Genomic DNA, 18974 nt, shown 5'->3' on the forward strand with positions numbered 1-18974 from the left:
CCCAGAACCTTTGAGGCGTAGTAGCCAACCCTACTTGTAATCTATATGACAATTAAGTTTTTCTAAGAGGACAATACACTTATGCAAGTAAAATAAATGGTAAATTCATTTTTAAAATGCATGCGGTTTTAACAAGTAATATATCCTGCCTCCCACTCTCTCATGGTAGTCTTCTCTGAAGAGACTTTGTAAGCCTTAGGATGTCAGTGTTACTGGGACTGCATTTGTTTCTTTTCTTCGAGTTGTTAATTTCACCTGGAGAAGAAGTTGTAGGCGCAACATCTAGTGGCTGAGGTAGCATAATGAGATAGAAAATATGAATGCATTGGACTTGGACCATTTCTTTAAGCAAAGGTGTTCTTTAGAAAGGAGGGGGAGGGTTAAAAGTCTGAAAAGCCACTATTTGAATTGCAGTAGATGAGAAGCTGTTTGAGTTACGAAGTGGTGAAGCAGAGATACCATTGTCAATTTTCTTTGTATGTGATTTTCCAGGATCCTCGACAAACAGTCTCGTAATGTGTCCTGAGCCACTCCCGCAATCAACTCTGCAGGTTCAGGCCAACAACAGTAACAACAAAAAAGGGATGTTCACAGACGATCTTCATAAGCTGGTTGACCAGTGGACAAGCAAAACCATTGGAACTGCACAGACAAAACCTTCTTTAAACCAACTGAAGCAGAACCAAAAAAGGCAAGATATGGAGCCAAAGGCTAATCCCATGCAAACACAGAATGAGACATGTGGAGTAAGTGGCACTCCTTGAAGAACATACCTGTTACTATATGTCTGAAAGCCTTTGCAGAACTCAGATTTGGAGGAGGACATAGACTAAAATTACTTCAGATAGATGATTTCTATAAATGTCCATCTCTTTCATTAAGTACTAAACCAGATTTTGTGGGTTTTTTTTTAAATTGTCTTTTGGAATAATCTTGAGGGATATATGGGCTGCAATATATATATAAATATATATATTTTTAAATTGCAGAACGCTTATTAACAGCGGTATACAGCAATACTCATACCATTAACCATATGTTGCTCTACTTAAGTTTTAACTATTCCTAAAGTTTTCTTCTTTTGATGTTTAATATTAATATTCTTTAGGCAGAACAGTGGCTGGCTGGTGGCTTGGTGGTAGCAAGCCTTTGTTTTAGTGAAAGCAGGGTGAGTGCTGCGCCAAGATAGACGATAGCTGGATGTGTTTTTAACCCTTGCTTGTTATACTGGGCATCTCTGAGGCTCTCTGCCTCATGAAATATCATCTTCAGAAATACTGTGAAAGTAAACTACAACAAAATGGAAATTGGAAGTGCCTCCATTCATTCCCTCTTATTTTCAGTAGCATAAAAAAAACCCCTTGCGACATCATTTGTGTCTGTGTTCAGTGCTTGTTTTCATGTCTGAGTGATGATACCGAGGCAGGCACAAAAATGAATAACAATGTATCCAGAATCCCAGTCTACCATTCTGTCCCACCCTGGTCTGGGTTTCCAGACCTCTTCCTCCTCACAGTTGGATGATTCTTTGACTAGACATTTTTGCTGGATTCATTATTTTTTTTTTTTTTGGAAGACTGGAAATTGAGTCAAAATAGAGGAAAAGAAATTAATTTTAAAAGCAAAGAAATAGTGAAAACAAAACCAGTGAGGGACTGCTCTGTAATCCCTTAAAAACAAGATAACTGGATCTGTATAGTAAACCATTGCCTTTTTGGCATGTTGAAGTTAGAAAAAAAAACCAAACTTGCAAGCAGCAGTGGTAGTTCTGTAGTTATTCACGAGGTGTGCGCTAACGTGTCTGCTTGGTACCTGCTGGTTTCAGAGTTATTAGGGTCACTGACTTCACAGGGAAAAGCATTTGTGAAAATTTATAAAGCAATTTTATGCCAGTTCTTAGTTGCCATAAATGAACAAAACACAAAGTAAATAAGCTGCCTGCATAGTGATGGTTTAACCAGTATAAACCTGTTCTGGAGTAACAGCAACATCTATTTAAGACCCTATTAGTTTTCACAAAATAAGTCAAAGGAGGTGCTAGTAAACACAAAGTAAAGATTTCTAGAAAGTGATGGTGAGGGCATGGATTTTGTTCTGTTAAGTCACTTCATGCTCTCTTTTGATGTGCTTTTTGCAGCTTGATGTCTTTTCCCCAAGAATCCTGCAGTAGTTTGAAGGATTTGAAGAGTGTGTTCTGCCCACTTTTAACTCTGGAAAAGAGAGTCGTTATTTTGCTTATTTAAATCATCCATTAGCATCAATTTAGGATTAATTTTACCTGATGCAGTCTTGGTGTTTCTGTTTCAAAGACTGTGGAGACGACTATCGCTGTGAGGGGAACAGGAATGTCCCTGTCTTAATACATTGATTTTAGAGGGTTTATTCATTTAGAGAACATGGCAATTGTTCCAGAGAATTATCAAGGCTGGTTAAAGTCTTTTAGTGATAATTTACCAAGAGCTCAGAGAGACTGGGATTCCCTGCTCTTCATTTCATGTAATTTCTTGTTGCTTGGAAGAGTGGCAGTCAGTTGGAGACCTTGCGAGCACCACGCCAGCTTGCCCTGGGTGGTTTTGTGCATAAAGTCCTTCCAGGGCTGTGCAACCTGCTGAAGAGATGCCAAAGGTAGGTGGCAAATCTTTCTAGCATGGTTATTGTTGGGGTATTTTGGCCATGAAGATAGCACTGCGTGCTGGAGGTAACAGAAAGCAAGGCAGTGGATATTATTTAAAAGACTTCTACAACAGCACAAGGACTGTTTTTTGGAGTTGAGCGTCATCCTGCTGATTGCACTTCTGAAATTCACCCTAAAGGGGAAATTGAGGTTAAGGGAGGAGAGGGCTTCATGATATTGGGAGAAAAATAGCCAAAACAGGAGGAAGGAAATGGTGTGTAAGGACCCTTAGTCTGGACAGCCAGACAAGTGACCCGTAACATCAGTTCTTGGAGTGATGAGTTACATGAGGAGATGTTATACCTGCACTGAATCACCACTGAGTCCACCTTTAAATGGTATTAAAAAGACAAAAAGAATTCAGGAAATCACATAAAGGATGGAAAAAATAGCTTTCTAACAGGAAGCATATAAAGCTGAGGCTGTACTTCTTCAGTCCATCTGTTAACACCATCTTTTAATCATCTTTTTGATCAAATACAAAAATGCCTTTGCAAGAAAATAATAAGGAGCACTAAATAGATTTCCAGCCCGTCAAAGAGAGTTATAATAGGTTTTATGTTGGAAATAAAGGCTAGATAAATTGGAAGTGTGGTGATTCTTATCCCCCCTTTTTTTTTTTTTGACTGGAACAAACTAGCAGGAAACTGTTAGTCCAGGTTGTCTCCTATCTTCAGACTCGGTGTTTTGTTTTAGGAGATGCTATTGTTGGTCCTCTGCAATGACTGAAATGAGGGACAAGAAGGAGGCAGTATTCATACCTTCACTTCTAAATTTTCTCTGGTGATTGACAGAAAGATGTCTTTTCAAGAGTTGTTAAACTGGAGTAGGAGTGACATGAATTGTCCCATGGTGCTCTGTTGGTTATAGGTCCCCTGGAATTGACACCTCACAGAGTTCTGTGACACAGAGGCCACGTAGGTGATAAGCATCTTCGTGGTGTCAAAGCCTAAGGCTTCTGTTATACAAGGTATAACAAAGAAGGCATCAAACCAAATGGCCCCTTTCTACTCTGTTTTTTTTTTTTTCAGTCTCTTAGGTCAGAGGAAAGTTGCATCAAATCCTTATTGGTTAGGGGTAGAGTTATTTTATGTTTTTAATTATTTATAATTTTCTTACTGTCCACCCACTGTTACTAATATGCAGGATAGTTGTATGGCTGAGTTCAAGTCTTCTCTTTCACCCTGGAAACAGAAGACTAGCTTCCTGAGTTATCCTTTTTCTTGAGATTCCTCTACCACTGTCAGCAAGTTGTCTGCTGTGTGACTACAATATATTATTGGCACCTTTTTTTAAACTAAGTGAAGGCTACTCTTTAAGGTTGGAAATAAATTCAGAAGAGAAAGAGGTGCTGCTTTGAATAAGAGTGTGTTAACTTTCTTCTTTATCATCAGAAGGGTAGAAAGCAATAAAATAATTAGGATGCAAAGGAAATCTTTAAATTCTGCTTTGTTTCTGTGGAAGTTACCTGTTGCTTTGGATGCAAATCCTGGTTGTTGCATATTAGAAGTTTGTGGAGGAACCTTCAGACATCCAGTTACGTCACAGGAGCATTGAAGTATTCCTTTTTTCAAATGTTTTATTTAAACATAGAAATACACATGGATTCTCATCACCACTAATTTTAAAAATGTAATAGGAGATATTAGGAAGGACTGAAGTCAAACTGTCTAATGATAGTTATTTCTTTCATGCTTATCCATGTTGAAGACATGACATGATCAAACAATCCTCTTCTACAGGTAATTGTGGTTACTACCAGTCAAGGAATGTGCCTAGGAACATGAGCTGCCTTGTGTGTAGAGGGTACTGAATATTGTGTAGTTAAAGGTATTATTTGAAGATGCCTGGGAATAAAGGGCTTACCAAAAACATGTTTTCTGTTATTCATACTGTTATATAGCTCCATGCGTTTTAAAGAAAAAACTGTGTACCCCAAAAAAGCTGTAAACATTCCAAGTCCATAATCGGGTTGTTTCTGTGAAGCATACAGGTCTGTGTCGGTGACATGTGCTGAGGTTTAGACACCATCAGTAATAGCCGCACATCTGTTTGCATTTAGTACATCTTGACTTAAATGAGCTGACTGCCTGGCAAGCAAGCTTTCTGGAGATAGCCACAGATGTGAAAAAGGAATGGAATGACTATTAGCACCTTTTACTGTGTTTTCTGTCTCCACTGGATTAGAAGAATAATTTAAAAAAAGGATGAATCTGTGTTTGAAGCTATTCAACACTGCCTTCTTGGTCTGAATGTCAGAATAGGTTTCCAGGAACCTGGAAGACCACAAACACTAATCTTCAGTAGCTCCTAAGAATTCTGGGTTTTCAGCAAGCTGCAAAAGGGTGGTAAAAAGCCTGCATTAACACCCTTGCCCTGCTTGTGGCAGCCAGCTCTAACCCTGTCCTGTGATTCAGACGGTTTTGTTTCAACTGTAATTGGACCATACAGAAGTAAAACAGTAATGCTAATAATGTGGCCATCAAAATGTAGCTGGAAGAAAAATAATATAAATCCTGCATTTTTAGAATGAGTTGTGATAGTTATGGTCAGCTTTCACACAGAATTACCCAGTTTCATCTGTTTTAATGTAAAAACTTAAATGTTTGTTATTTATAAGTCAAAGACAATTATTAGCTATATACTTTCACAGTACTGTAGCTATGAATATTGCTAAAGTGGCACTTTAGTGCTTACTTGGTAAAACATGATGACAAAGTAGAGAAAAAGTCCAAAGAACAGATATTTTTTTTTCTGAAATACCATAGCCTTTGTCCAGTGGGGTTTGTTTCATTTTTACATATGCTTTTGTGTATATTGTTCTTCACGTGTATATTATTCTTGTTTCCTAAATGCGTATGTATGAGCATCTAAATGAGTATGATTATTTGGGGGAATAGGAATAAATGGCAGCAAGGGTAAGACTGGCATCAGAAGGCAGGCATGTGGGGAAGCAGGAGCCAAGGTGGCTCTTACTTGGCAGAGACTTGTATGAGCCTTCAGGGCAGAAGTTTATTCATGCAGGGAGAGTTTGGCAAGCACAGGAGAAGAGGTGGTGTGAGCGGAGGTACAAAGGTAGCAAGCTGAGATGCCACCATAATTGTTTGTTAAGTAAGTGTATTGCTTCTATAGAGGAGGCTAATTGAGATGCGAGGGAAAGGGGGGAGGCAGAATTTCACTTCCTTCCCATATAATATAGGATACATTTTAGGATGTCAACACAGTCTCCTTCCACCCCCCCACCCAATCCCCCCCCAAAAAACCCCAAACCCAACCTATAAAATATCTCTAGTAGACAGACTTTTACACAGTGACAACAAAGGTAAATTTTGCAGGGCATTTGTTAAATTCAGTAAGTTTGATACTGTGTCTACCTGATCATCCTGCTTAAGGCCAGGTCAGCTTACTTTACTAGGCTCTAGACAGGGAGCAGAACAAACAGAAGTGAATTAATACTGTAATATTAAAAATTAAGTAATGCCATCTATAGTTGGCTAAGTCATACATTCAGTCTCATTCCTCATTGCATCATCTAAACTTGAATTAGGAAGGGAAAAGAGGCCACTTCTGCTTTATACTCTGCAGGAAGATCCATAGTTCCTTGTGCTTGTTTTGAGGACTGTTCTGGTGCATGTTGGTTTTGACGTTTCAGTCAGTGTATACATGCAGGAAGAAATGGGTTGTTTTGGCCTCAATTGGTATTGAGTCATCATAGCTGGTTAAAAGATAATGGTTAAAAAGTGCCTTTGACCAAGACTTCTATCCAGGGCAAGATGCAAAAGGTATATGTGTTGTTGCCTCTTAAAGTGTGTGTTTTGCTCCCTTGAGGCATGTGATGAAGGTAGAGGAGCAGCCTTAAATCATTAACATGCACTTGTCATGACATTAACAGGTTTTAGTAAGTATGTGTAATGGTTGGTTTTGGAGCATGATGTAATTTTAGTCCCAGTTGCACATACAAAGCCTTAAATGCAGCTGCTCTTTACTGAGTAATTTAGCTGAGAATGAAAAAGTCAAGAAACACGAATTAGGTAGAGGTAGGTTTCTCAGCATTTTAAAAGAACTGAAAGTAAGCTTTTTCAAGTTAGAATTTTTAAATAAGACCACTTGCTAAAACGTCACCTTCCATTTTCAATGCCACTGTGTAATCTAGTGCTTGTATAAGAAATTATATACTTGAGTTAGGTATGTTCACAGCCATCCATTGTCATCCACTCACAGTTGTCTAGTTTGGTGGAAACGATCATTTTGAGGATGTTAAAATATGGGTCTAATAATAGGTTTAAGTAGTTTTCAGGTCTTAAAATGTCTCTTCAGTTATTCTGTTTATTGTTCTTTTGTTTCTGCTGTTAATTTTGGTGGATTTTTATACATTTATGATTTTAAATTCATTATACTGAAACAACTATTTCTCTTAGATGCTCACCATCAGATTTGTTTCAGATTAGAACTGGAGACAGTGAAGTGAAGGATATCAGATATTTCTATATTTTTCTAAAATTGGCTTTGGAGCTCAGGAATTTACTGCTTTACCCCAAAGCAGTAAATTCCAGAGCGACGTTGCCATTTTTACTTTTAATTGAGAAGAGATACTAAAATCAGAAACAGTGAGCATTCCACACAATCTTATAAATTTTTTCATACCAATTTTATCAATTTAGTGTGAAATATCAAATGAACAGGAGATTCTTGGGCTTAAATAATACCCTTTTTCTTTTTCCCCCCTTATGCCGTGAATAGATGCTGTTTGGTGGAAACCATAACAGGGAATTGTAAATTCTGTGAAGTTAAAAACTTAATGCAACACTGCAAACCCCATCCATAGAGAGAGCGGGCAGCATTTTGGATAACGATTGTTTCCATGGCATTGCACATGATGGAGCATATAATTTGGGAATCTCTGCTATCCCAGTGTTTAGGAAAGAGAGCTTTCTCTGTCCTTCGCACGCAAAAACTGAATAATTGTAGTGGATGTTAATAGAATTTTAGAAAAATATCTGGAATTGGTTCCAGCAGACCCTGAGGCAGTAGCAGCTCCCGCTGTGTCCTTGCTGGTTTACCTCGCATGGTCTCAACCACAACCAATGCTGGCTATTTAACTGCTGTGGAAAATCTCTTTCTGTTCTTTGCTACCCTTAGCTCAGTAAGGCCAGATGACACAGCACATACAACTTTTTACAGAAATATCTGCTAGAATTTTTAAAACCTGTTCTGGGATGGCTGTAAGATTTTGGCTTTTTGCAAGACTTGGCTTTTTTGCAAGATTTGAGGGTTTGTTTGGTTTTTTTGCAAGATTGGGGGTTTTCTTAATGATTTGGCTTAATTTGTTCTATGCACAAGACTGAGCATAAAAGATACTTGGGTTACTTTGGACATTCAAGGGTTTTTATGGCTTTTTGTGTGGCATTTTGTTCTCATCTGTTCAGCGATGATTCCTGCCTCCTTAAATAGTAAGATTATATTTTTAGACAGCTTCCTCCTCTTCCCTGCATCAACTTTTGCTATTAATTTCCAAATTTTTTCTCTTAAAAAACAAAAGAAAAAAAACACAAACAAAAAAGGGGGGGGGAACCAAACCCCCCCCACAAAAGCCCCCACCTCCAAGCTCCAAGGCCACCATGCCACCCCTGCACTCCCCCCAGGGCTGACAGCCCACTTGCAAGTGCCCAGACATAGGCAGGGATGCTGCTGGAGGGGGGCTGTGGGGCAGCAGCAGGAGCCATGCAGCTGGGGGAGCAGTGTCGCCGCAGTCACGGCGTGGACACGCGTGTCTCAGCACGCCAGTGCTGCCTGCAGCAGGCGGAAAGAGAGGAGCTTAATAGCGATGCTTCTTTTTTCTTTTTGTAGGTTAATTCAGTAAGAACAGGATTGGGGAAAAAGTGCATTGTTCCAGTGTCTTGCCCCATGCCTGCTGCATTAGCTCCTGAAGCTTCACCATCCCTGCCAGTGCTTATGCCAGGGCCTGCCCTCTCTGGCACAGTGCCACCTTACGTGATGCCTCTTTGTCAGTACGGAGGAGTTTTCCCTACACCCATTTACAGAGTGCAGTGGTCGGGGCCAGTTGCGCAGCCTGGGATTGTCGGAGGTCCGAGCATTGCACGGTTTTCACCTCTTGCCAAAACCTGCTTGCAGATGTACCCAGTGCCGCTGCAGCGACCTGCTGCGGAGCCACCTGGCCCGCACCTGCGAATGACGTAGCTCAGTTGCCTTGCCGTAGGTAACGATGGTTTCAGCGTTGTTATGTGGAGTGTTTGATCTGTAGATGCCATACGTGTTGGACAAGGTAGGGCTCCGGGTCAGGCCCGCTACCATACACAGCCATACACTGCATCCAGCAATCACTGTGAAATGGTTTCACAAGACAGTTTGTTTGTTCTGGCAATATTTGCTTATATTTCATTGCTGAAGACACTTTATTTAATTATGTTCTGATGTTTTACACTTGCGGTCCTTAAAGTCGATGTACTTGAATTGATGACTAGAAAATTGTACTAACCCCTGCAGGAGTACAGTGCCTTGAATTTCAGCTTTTCAGTTGCAGCTGGAAAGAGATGTAAAATTATTTGAAAGGTGTATTTTATTTACAATCTGCTTGTGAGTTGAAGTTCTGTTTACTTGCAAAGGTATCGAAGGTTTACAGTTGACATTCTTCATCAGTTTCATTCTGCTGTAAATGCTTTTATTTTAATTCATGGGTTGAATTAGTTTCCGAAGCTTTTAAAAAAAAATATTGTGAGGTGAGGTTTGTTTGAAATGCCAATCAAAAAATTGTTTGTGTTTGTACAAGGAGTAGTGAAATACACATTTTAAAACGGGAGCATTTGCAGAGTGATCCAAGTAAGTTGTATATAAGGACAGGTAATAGCTTCGAGCAATGCAGTTCATTCTCTTCCCCAGTCTTTGGTAAAGTTGTTGTAGATGGCAACTTATTTCTCTAACAGGCAGGCAAATACTGTTTTCTTCTGGATCAGCAACAAATTGGATTACATTTTCTTTCCCCTACTGGGCTTTTATAGTTAAATTACAAATTCATGCATGTTTCATAAGTGAAAAAATGTAACTGAAGTCTTGATTGTAGGAGAACACATCTCCAGGTTACTGTAAGAACTGCGTAAGTACAGCATTTGTGTGGATTCTGGCTTCAGTTCACCCACCAAGATTAAGAATGGTGTTTTGCCACTGACATGCTACCAGTATTAATGCTGAAGCGGATTAAAAATGTGAAGCTATTCTTTTTCACATCTGCTACTTCAGTTTTGGAGCCTTACCATCTTTTGTTTGAAAATTTGGGGGTCTTAATATATATTTTATATTATTTTAGTTAAGTTTGCAGTCTACGTAGCATGGACACATCTCTCCTGTTCGAAAGTTGCTTTTTCCCCATTTTACTGTGCATACAGTCTCCATCTGCAGCTCTCAGTCTAAAGGCACAAGATAACCACTAAAACTGATTTGCTGATGGTAAGTCTCTTTTCACCAGAAAGCACTAAGGGAGAGCATTACAGGCGCAGGTCACAAACCATGTGGCCACATCTGAAGGCACGTTGCACTGTGTCTCTACTGCGATGACATTTTATACTGTCTGCTGAAAGGCAGAGATGTCTTGTGCTGCCAAGCTGTGAATTGTATAGTTCTATTGTACTTTGAGCATTATATCTGTCTAAACTATTTTGTTTGTACCCTTTGAATATAATATTCCATCAATTCAGTTAGAATTGAATTTTATAGACAATTATGCAGAGTCTTCTGCCTCAGCAAAATACTTACTGTAGTAAGAGATTTGTGTTCTCTGTAACATGTATCTTTAATTTATTTGGGTTTTTTAGATTCATGTCTGTATGCTTCATGAGCAAACATGGAAAATATGTTCTCACACCAGTTTTCTTTCGGCTTGCACTGAATCTTACAGTTTATGTCGCTATTGCCTGTTGTATAGTCCATCCCTTGTATACTGACAAAGTCAGTGGCACTAAAAACCCCAAGAAACTGTATAGATTAAAAAGGAGAAAAATAAACATTTTGTGCTTGAAAATTGTGTGAAAAACCCAGTGTTTTTCTAAAACGTAGAATTGTGTCCATTCCCGGCTGTTTGGGGTAACTCTACATTTGTTTTCCAGACTCTTATCCCTTGACTTGTGTAGAAGGAGCAGATGTGATGCCTCCACTGTTTCTCAGGTTCTGCCTGTAACTGACATGTCCCACCTCTTGGCAGCTGTAGAACTGAAACGGTACTCCAGAATTTGCATAGTGCCACTTTGCAGGTTGCGTTGCTTGAAACCGCCTGACCACTGCAGTATTTGTGACGTTACACTGCTGCAAAGCAGACCCAACTGGAACATTAAATGGGTTCCTTTAAGCAGATGGTATCTTCAGTATAGCTGGTGGTACACATGAGGATGCTAGAATTTGGTAGGTGGTGAAAGAGGCACATGGACTGACTCTCCTACATGGAAGAGTGCTAGGGAAGCCCTTTGACTAGATCCTGGCATCATTTGAATGCAAGCAAATGAAGATATGGAATTTGGCCCCTGTGCAAGCACCCTCTTGGTGGCCACTGTCATTGGTATAGGCTTCAGGAGAATTTAGGAAAGGATATGCAGGAGGAGGTTTGATACTTCTGCTTCTGTGTTCCTGTGCATCCAACTCGTGCGGCTTTGCTGTATGTGCTAATGTACATTTGAAAGTCTGCAATCTGTGCTGCAGCTCGCTGGGAGTCCTTCTCTTGCAGGCCAGCAGCTGCATTGCATGTGCCGTGCACTCAGGCAGAGCCAATGATGGGCAGGGGGGACAGCCTGTGTGAGCAAAGCTTAAATGCAGTTTCCAAATTTCTAGTAGGTGTGTTCCTAACTATTGCATCTTTAGCTGGTATTGGGACCAATAATGGCTCAGAAGTTGATATCTGATATTTTGGTATTAATGATTTTAATTTTCTGATAGTTGTCTTGGCTGCAATTCGTCTGACTTAACTTCAAGCTATGTTTTGTTACCCTCCATCGTGCCAATTGTGTCAAAGGATGCTTTGAGCCTCAGTGGCAATTAACATGAGATGAACTAAATGGGACAACTTCTTGAGAAAAAGTTGAACAAAGGAGTGAGAGGGACTTAAGGGGTCTGTGCTGCACTATTGGAGGTGGGGGGTCTGTACCCAAAAAGACATTCCCCTGCAGATCCCAGGACTGAATTAATTTTATTCCTGACTCTGAATATTACTTTGATGTCCAGCAAACAGGCGTCAAACCAGCTGGGTAGAATTCCTTACCTCACCAGTTGCAGGCCTGCAACCATGTCCCATAGCTCTGCCATCTCCTGATGTTCCCAGAGCGGCTCTGCAAGGATGTGTGTAAGTCAGTATGGATCCTTAGTTTGAAATATGAGGTTTAATGGGGGATTTTGCAGATCCCCCAATTCTCAATCGTTTAGAAGTTACAGAAACTTAATACAAATATTCAAAGAATATTTTAAACCACCAAGTCACGCACCCAGTAGTTCGGAAATGCCAAATTAAGTTTGACCATATGCCATTAATTTGGCTTTCCAATTGCTGTACATAAAGATGGAGTATCTAAATGCATAACCACATCTTGTTTTCCCACTGCATCCCTGGCTTGCTTGGAGCCAGGGCTGTGCAGGGAGGAGAGCTGCTGCTGCCAGTGCTGCTTGTCTGCCACAGGGATGCAAAGTGGGGAGCAGGAGGTGTCAGGGAGACACATTTGGATGGTTTAAGGCTCTTCTGCAAATCCTGACACAGATTTCATTCAAAAAAAGATAAAATTGTCCCTTGTGGTTCCTTTGCATGTTTAGCTCTCGTCTTCGTTCTACAACTATAAAGAGGAAATATTACTTTATACCTACCTCAGAAGTACTCCTCTTTTGCTGTCTACTGCACAACTTTACTTTTCTCTGAAATATTTGACATTGGCTCGTATCGAAGACATGATGAGGGATTGAATGGGCTAAATGTGGCAGTCTCTTTGCTCCTACAGAGATATTTGTGTTTGGGAATAGGGCACTCTTGTGCTAAATGGCAGTATTTCTGAAATGAACTTCTTAACCAAGTTGCAGGTTTTGCCGTTTGGTGTTTGTGGAAGGAAATCCCTAATACTTTTGAATCAGTCATTAGTTTAACTTGGCTGTGTCAATAGTTGCTCTTTCCCTTCAAGCACTTTTTTTGTTGTCCCAGTGCACTATTTTCAATTCTGAGAACATTCAGAATTTTTCCAAAGAAGCCCCGTGGACTTAGTACTTGGTGGGTCCATGTTGGTATTGTTCAGTTAGTGTATGTTTGAATAGGAGGAACATGTGTCCTCCTATGCTCTTTGGAAGTTGGCTTTGGAAAGTTGTAATCAGAAGTTTCCCTTCTTGAAATGTTTAGTCCTCTGTATTGCTTTCCCTGTCCCCCTGCTAATTAAGCAAAGGGTTCAATGATGTCTCAGGTGTTAATTAATATGGCAAAAACCTACCTAGTTTTTCTGCCTTGCTGCCAACTAGCCCCACCTGAGTTTTCAATAGTTGCTGTTGAAATTGTTGGCTTGGAGACAGAAGTCACAAATTAAATGTTTGTGACTATGCTTAATACCTTAAGACTTCCTTGCATTCTCTGGTTCCTCATCTGCCCTTCTCAGTCCCCAGTTTCTCGTGATGCTTGTGGGGAAAGATAGGAGTGCCGGAGAGGTGTATGGTTGCTGAATGTAGGCAAGGTGTCTCTGCAGAGTATACAAGAAGGGAGTTCATGTGGTCTCTGTTATCACAGATTAATATCTTGCTACAGTATTGAATTTATAAAACAGCAAAACCATATCGTGTGGGATTTCCTGCTAGGGTTACTTATTATTGATTGAATTCTTGAGGAGCATTTCTTTGATTTGTGGTATTGGGCTGTGGTTGGCTGGGCTGGCTGAGCTTCGGTTGAGTATTTGGGCAAGCTGTATGGTGTGCTGAAGCTTGTGGTGTTTCTTCTGAAGGAACCCAGTAAATAAAATTATTTTCCTGTCTATATACTCCTGAAATGAACTGCTGATCAGATGGGAATTGTGTTGTGACTTACACATGTTGATGACTTTTGACTGGGGCTATACTTGCTTTTTCAGGTAGGTCTGCTTATGGAGCCATCCCTGCAGATGCAGCAGGAAGGTGATATTCCAGTCTTGACCATGCTTGTTCTTTTATTAATCCAGATAAGCTCCAGAAGTGCAACACAATGAAATGGATTTTAGGAGTTGTCAGGTTACAAATTCTGCAATATGAAAGAATTTGTTGCTCAGGGTGATTTGGATGTACTGTGGTGCTGACGTTAGCTGTGTCAGTAAACAGATTACCTGCAATTGATTCATCTGAAAGTCAAGCTTGTACCAGGAGGCAGCAATTTTTGTAAATTACGAGATCCTTTCTGCCTTTTTTTTTTCATAGTGATACTTGTAGTGTACTATTAAGATTGCTGCTATATACACTTGGATCTATATTTGACTATAAAACTTCTCCTTTGAAATAACTTTCACATGAAAAGTTTAGAGGCTGCTTAATTCAAGCTTTCAGGCTTACATGCAAAGCCTCATTAAACTTTAGCTTTCGCTTGATAAGTGTGGAGAAGCTATGTGTAGAAGACTACCTACTATTTTGATGAAGTATCTGTTATAACAGTGAAATTCTTCTGACAAGTTAGTGGTTTTTCAAAGTCTGGTGAGCAAGGGAAGCCTTGGGTTAATTTCTTTTGATGTGGTGCCACTAGATGGATTCATGGTGTTTATTTAGCGTGTTGTTGCATTCGCACATTAACTAGGTACAAAAAAAGTTAGGATTTTTTTTTTCCCTTGGAAAGTAGCAGATCCCTATACTTTGCCTTTCATTATTGAGGCACCACTGAGGGCAGCTGTGGCACCACTGCTCTCAAGGAGCTTCAGGTGACAGGATGGGCATGGTGAGAACCTCCTGAGCCACTCTTCTGCAGACTTTTTTGTGCCTATCATGGAATTTTTTAGACTGGAAAAGACCTTTAAGATATCAAGACCAGTCGTAAACCTAACATTGCCAAGTCCACCACTAAACCATGTCCCTAAGCAGCATGTCTACACCTCTTTTGAATACCTCCAGGGATGGTGACTCAATGACTTCACTGGGCAGCCTGTTCCAATGCTTGACCACTCTTTCAGTAAATAAATTTTTCCTAATATCCAATCTAAACTTTCCCTGGCACAATTTGAGGTTGTTTCCTCTCATCCTATCGCTAGTTACTTGGGAGAAGAGACCAACACCCACCTCACTACAACCTCCTTTCAGGTAGTTGTAGAGAGTGGTGACATCTCCCCTCAGCCGCCTCTTCTCCAGACTAACCACCTCCAGCTCTCTCATCTGCTCCTCATAAGACTTGTTCTCCAGACCCTTCACCAGCTTTGTTGCCCTTCATTGGACATGCTCCAGCACCTTGATGTCCTCCTTATACTGAGGGGCCCAAAACTGAACAAAGTATTTGAGGTGTGGCCTCACCAGTGTCAAGGGGGACAATTGCTTCCCTACTCCTGCTGGCCACACTATTCCTGATACAAGCCAGGATGTGTTCATAGTTCTTCTGAGATATATGGGACTTTGACACATTGTAAAAACCTAGAAAACTGAAGAAGAAATAACCAGCTGCCAGTCCTTCTCAAACAGGTGTTTTTTAGGTCTGACATAAAATACCCCAAAAAATTGTTTACTCTTGTGTTGTTGGTTTTTTAATTACTTTGCAAATAAGGTGAAAACTTCCTCAGCATTCTGGTTTTGTTTATCAGGCTAGATAGACTATATCTAATACTGTTCTCACTATTAGTCAGCCGCTACAAGATGTGCAATCACTGCCTTTTTCCCATAGTTCTCCCCAGCACTGAGAAAATTTTGGGTATAACCAAGTTCACTGATCTCTTCAGTGCTGTTGTCCTTTCAGTCTTTGACTGAAAGTTCAGATGGAGTTCAGAATAAGAAGTTAAGAGGCTGTGCTTGCGACATGGGCTAAGCGTCTGTGACGGTTTGTATGAAGAGCTAGGCACCTGGAGAGCATGCTCTGGTTTGGGCTTTGTGGCTGACCTGTGATGTAACCAGGAGTCAGGTCCACCGCTGTCTTAAGGCTTTTCCTCATTACCTGGAGACAGTTAACTTTGCCTTATTTTATTTTCCTGGATGAACTCTGTGCCAAATGCTGGTTATCAATAGTGAGATGTTGAGAATGGTGGTGGATTCAGGTGGATCTGTGGAACTGATGTTGATCAGAAGCTCAGGGAGGAACTACAATCTAGGCATGATTTTATATCCTTTAAAAGTGACTCTTCCTATGAGCAGGCAGACCAAGAAATACAGGAGGGAGAAAATTGGGACTGCAAAATAAAAGCAAAGCCTAACACGTGGAGACCCACCAGGAGCTATGCCAAACACAGATGATGTCTGTTTGCACAGCATGCTTTTCCCCAATGTCCCTTGCTCTTCCTGCTGTTCTAAAAGAGTCACTGCATTTTTTTTGTGAAAGTATCTAGCATCTAGCAAACTGTATGCTATGTAAAAACTGTATACGCTCGCATATACAATAACAATGTGCGTGTTTCTGTGCTGTAGAGTGAAGAACTTTAGCGTATGTCACTGTGAGCATGTCACCACCACACCTAATACATAGCGGTGGGGCATGTACCGTGGGATGGGGGGACATGTGGTGGTACCCTGTGTCGCTGCTGCTTCAGCCTTGTGCTGTGCTCTTGACACCCTCATTGCATGTTATTCTGGTACTGTCATTTCAAGCCCTCGGCACCTCTGTACCGTTTTGTGTCCAGCCGGCCATCTCATTCTGCAGTCTGCAAAGGGTGGTGGCAACTGATGGATCCCATCCCTGCATTGTGTTCTGTTGGCATGGGGTATGGCATCCCTGCTTCCCAGGTGGGAGGAGGATCCTAGGCTTGGCACTGTTTCTATTGGACAAAGGAGGCAAGCTTGGGCCATGCTGCTGAGCCTGCAGGTGCAGGAGAGCTGGTGCCCATGACTTTCCCCAGCAGCCCCACCATCCCTGTAGCAGCCACTGGTTGGCACACAGTACCATGTCCCTATCCCCTCCTTAATCAACGTCAGAGTCCCATAAAACGAGACAAACACTGGGCACCTCTAGCATTCTCTATTTTTGCCTCCTAGGAGATTAGCTCTTCCCTTGTGGTACTTGGGACTCTGGTCTGAGTGACTCCACAAGGTTCTTGAGTTCTGCCACCAACATAAATATGTTTATGCTTCTAAGATTTCAGTACAACATGGGTGATACATTAACAGAGGATTTCAGTTTCTGTTTCCCTGCGGTACCCGAAACATGCGCAGCGGCTGGCACGCTCTGGCAGAAGCATCTTCTGCGCTCTCCGGGTCCATGATCTCATGTGGCCCTTTTGGGTTTTGTTTCAGTTTTCCTATATGTGAAATCCATATATGGATTTTTTTTTTTAGATTCTGAAATTGAGATCATCAGCAACTGACACGTGGCCCCCTCAGCTACGGTGCCAAGCGCGAGGCCCTGCCATGGCTAAGGAGGAGGAAGAGGAAGATGGGAAGTGATTTATCATGTGTGAGAAATTCTGTGCTGTTCTGGTCCATTCAACGCAATTTTGTAACTTCTTTCTAATCATTTTTTTATTTACAGTTGCAAATACAAAAATGTTATGCAAAAAAAAATAAAGGAGAATTATTTTGGGGGAAAAGGATTTTGTTCCAAATCGTTCCCTTCTGTTTTAAGCCAGGTTCCCATGAGCAGTGGCTGGAGAAGAGGGAGGAAGAGGAGGCACTCCTTCAAATACTTTTTGTTTCACACAGTTAATTGTAATTTAAGTAATTTTCCAAAAGATAAGCTAGGCACATGTATTCAGATTCTAGTACAAGGAAGATAAGTTCCAATTCCATTTAAATTTCACACAGTTCTTTTGCGAAGATAATATTCTATTTTAAATCCACTTAAATCAAGTAAAGAAACCTACAGAGACTTCACTGGAGAGTAAGTTTGTACTTATCACTTCCCTTTTTACCTCTTTTTTTTTTTTTCTTATAAACCAGCCGTGTTTTCTTGCCAGAGTTAAAAACAATTTTCAAGTCACTTCTAATTTTAAATGTAAGGCTAGAATCCTTCTACAGACAAGTCAGTAATTGGAGCAATTTTTAAAAGACTTTAAAGTGCCTTCAAGAAGCTAAAATTATGTAGTGGGAGATTTCTTCTTTTTGATTCCCTGACGATGGGTTTCAGCTGTTTCCTGGGTTGAGGTGATGTATAAAGTAGTTTGTAGCAATAATCTCATGAGTAATCATTTATTATAAAGGACTACTCAACTTTTTTTTAGAAAGATGGGTTTTAGCACTGTTCCTAAGGAGTGGGAAAGACTGCTGCTCTTGCTGTTACATTTGGCCCCCCAACTCTTCTGACCCTCTGCTGCTATGCATCCAAGGACCTCAGTTGCTTCCCCCTTAGACAGTTTGAGACCACAATGTTCTGACCTTTTCACTCTCTTGTTTTTGATACCAGAGAAACAGGAATTTCTATTTGCCCATAAGACTTTTAGTACCATCCTTTCTCATAGCTGGAGCCTGGTGTATTGTTTCATTGTTACCTGCCATGTCTGTCTCTTCCAAATCTCAGTTCTAAATAATAAATCTTATTTTGATGCCGTTGTTCCCTATTTCCTTTCCACCTCAGCTTCTCTTGCCCATCAGCAAGAGTGATGAGAGTGCAGGTGGATTTAGATATATTGCTGAAGCTGAAGAGCCCTAAAGCAAAGAACTATTCAAATGCTTTATAAATTCAGAGTTTTGAAGCAGAAAACTATATCTCTGTGTTAACTTAGTGCTTCTCTGGGGTGCCTCTTGTCTTATACCCATCTAAGGAAATGGGACTGATCTCCCATATGAGAGCAGGGGCTAGATAAGTGGTACAGCTTGTTGCTAAATTGTTGTTTGTCTTGGGCTTTTTTGCTTGTAAGAGGGACCAGATCTGTTTCCCTTTCTAATGGGTGGGAGATGGGGGGGTCCAACTACACCTTTCATTTTCTTTTTTGCTTGCTGTCATCTTTCCATGGCTGTGAATATACCTCCCTCGCCCACTGGTCCCCCACACTGCCACCAGCAGGCTGGATGCAGGGGACAAGGGTGTCATGTTCCTGACATGCTTTTCCAGGGATGAGCTGCTATTCCAGCGATCATGACAACAAAACACTGTGCCTTCAGCTGATATTTTTATTCCCTAAAAGTTTACACGGCTGCTTTCTCCAGGGAAATTCTGTGCTGGGTCTCCTGAGGTCTGGGTCATCTTCAGCGTGGGCAG

At 40.8% G+C, this 18974-nt stretch overlaps 1 protein-coding gene across 8 annotated transcripts in view; it reads left to right on the forward strand.

Moving 5' to 3' along the window:
- The window catches only part of WNK2 (WNK lysine deficient protein kinase 2), a 124777-nt gene extending 106452 nt beyond the window's left edge, over positions 1–18325 (forward strand). For 7 of the 8 annotated variants that reach the window (XM_064454270.1, XM_064454274.1, XM_064454271.1 and 4 more), the window contains 2 exons: positions 493–746; positions 17117–18325. In XM_064454270.1, coding sequence (XP_064310340.1) covers positions 493–746; positions 17117–17224 — 362 coding nt within the window. In that variant the 3' untranslated portion in view covers positions 17225–18325. The remainder of the gene's footprint in view (positions 1–492; positions 747–17116) is intronic. The other variant, XM_064454276.1, reaches the window with a different exon arrangement.
- Positions 18326–18974: the final 649 nt, after the last annotated feature.

The sequence above is a fragment of the Phalacrocorax carbo genome, chromosome 6 (genome assembly GCF_963921805.1).
Source record: "Phalacrocorax carbo chromosome 6, bPhaCar2.1, whole genome shotgun sequence".
Classification (NCBI taxonomy): Eukaryota; Metazoa; Chordata; class Aves; order Suliformes; family Phalacrocoracidae; genus Phalacrocorax; species Phalacrocorax carbo.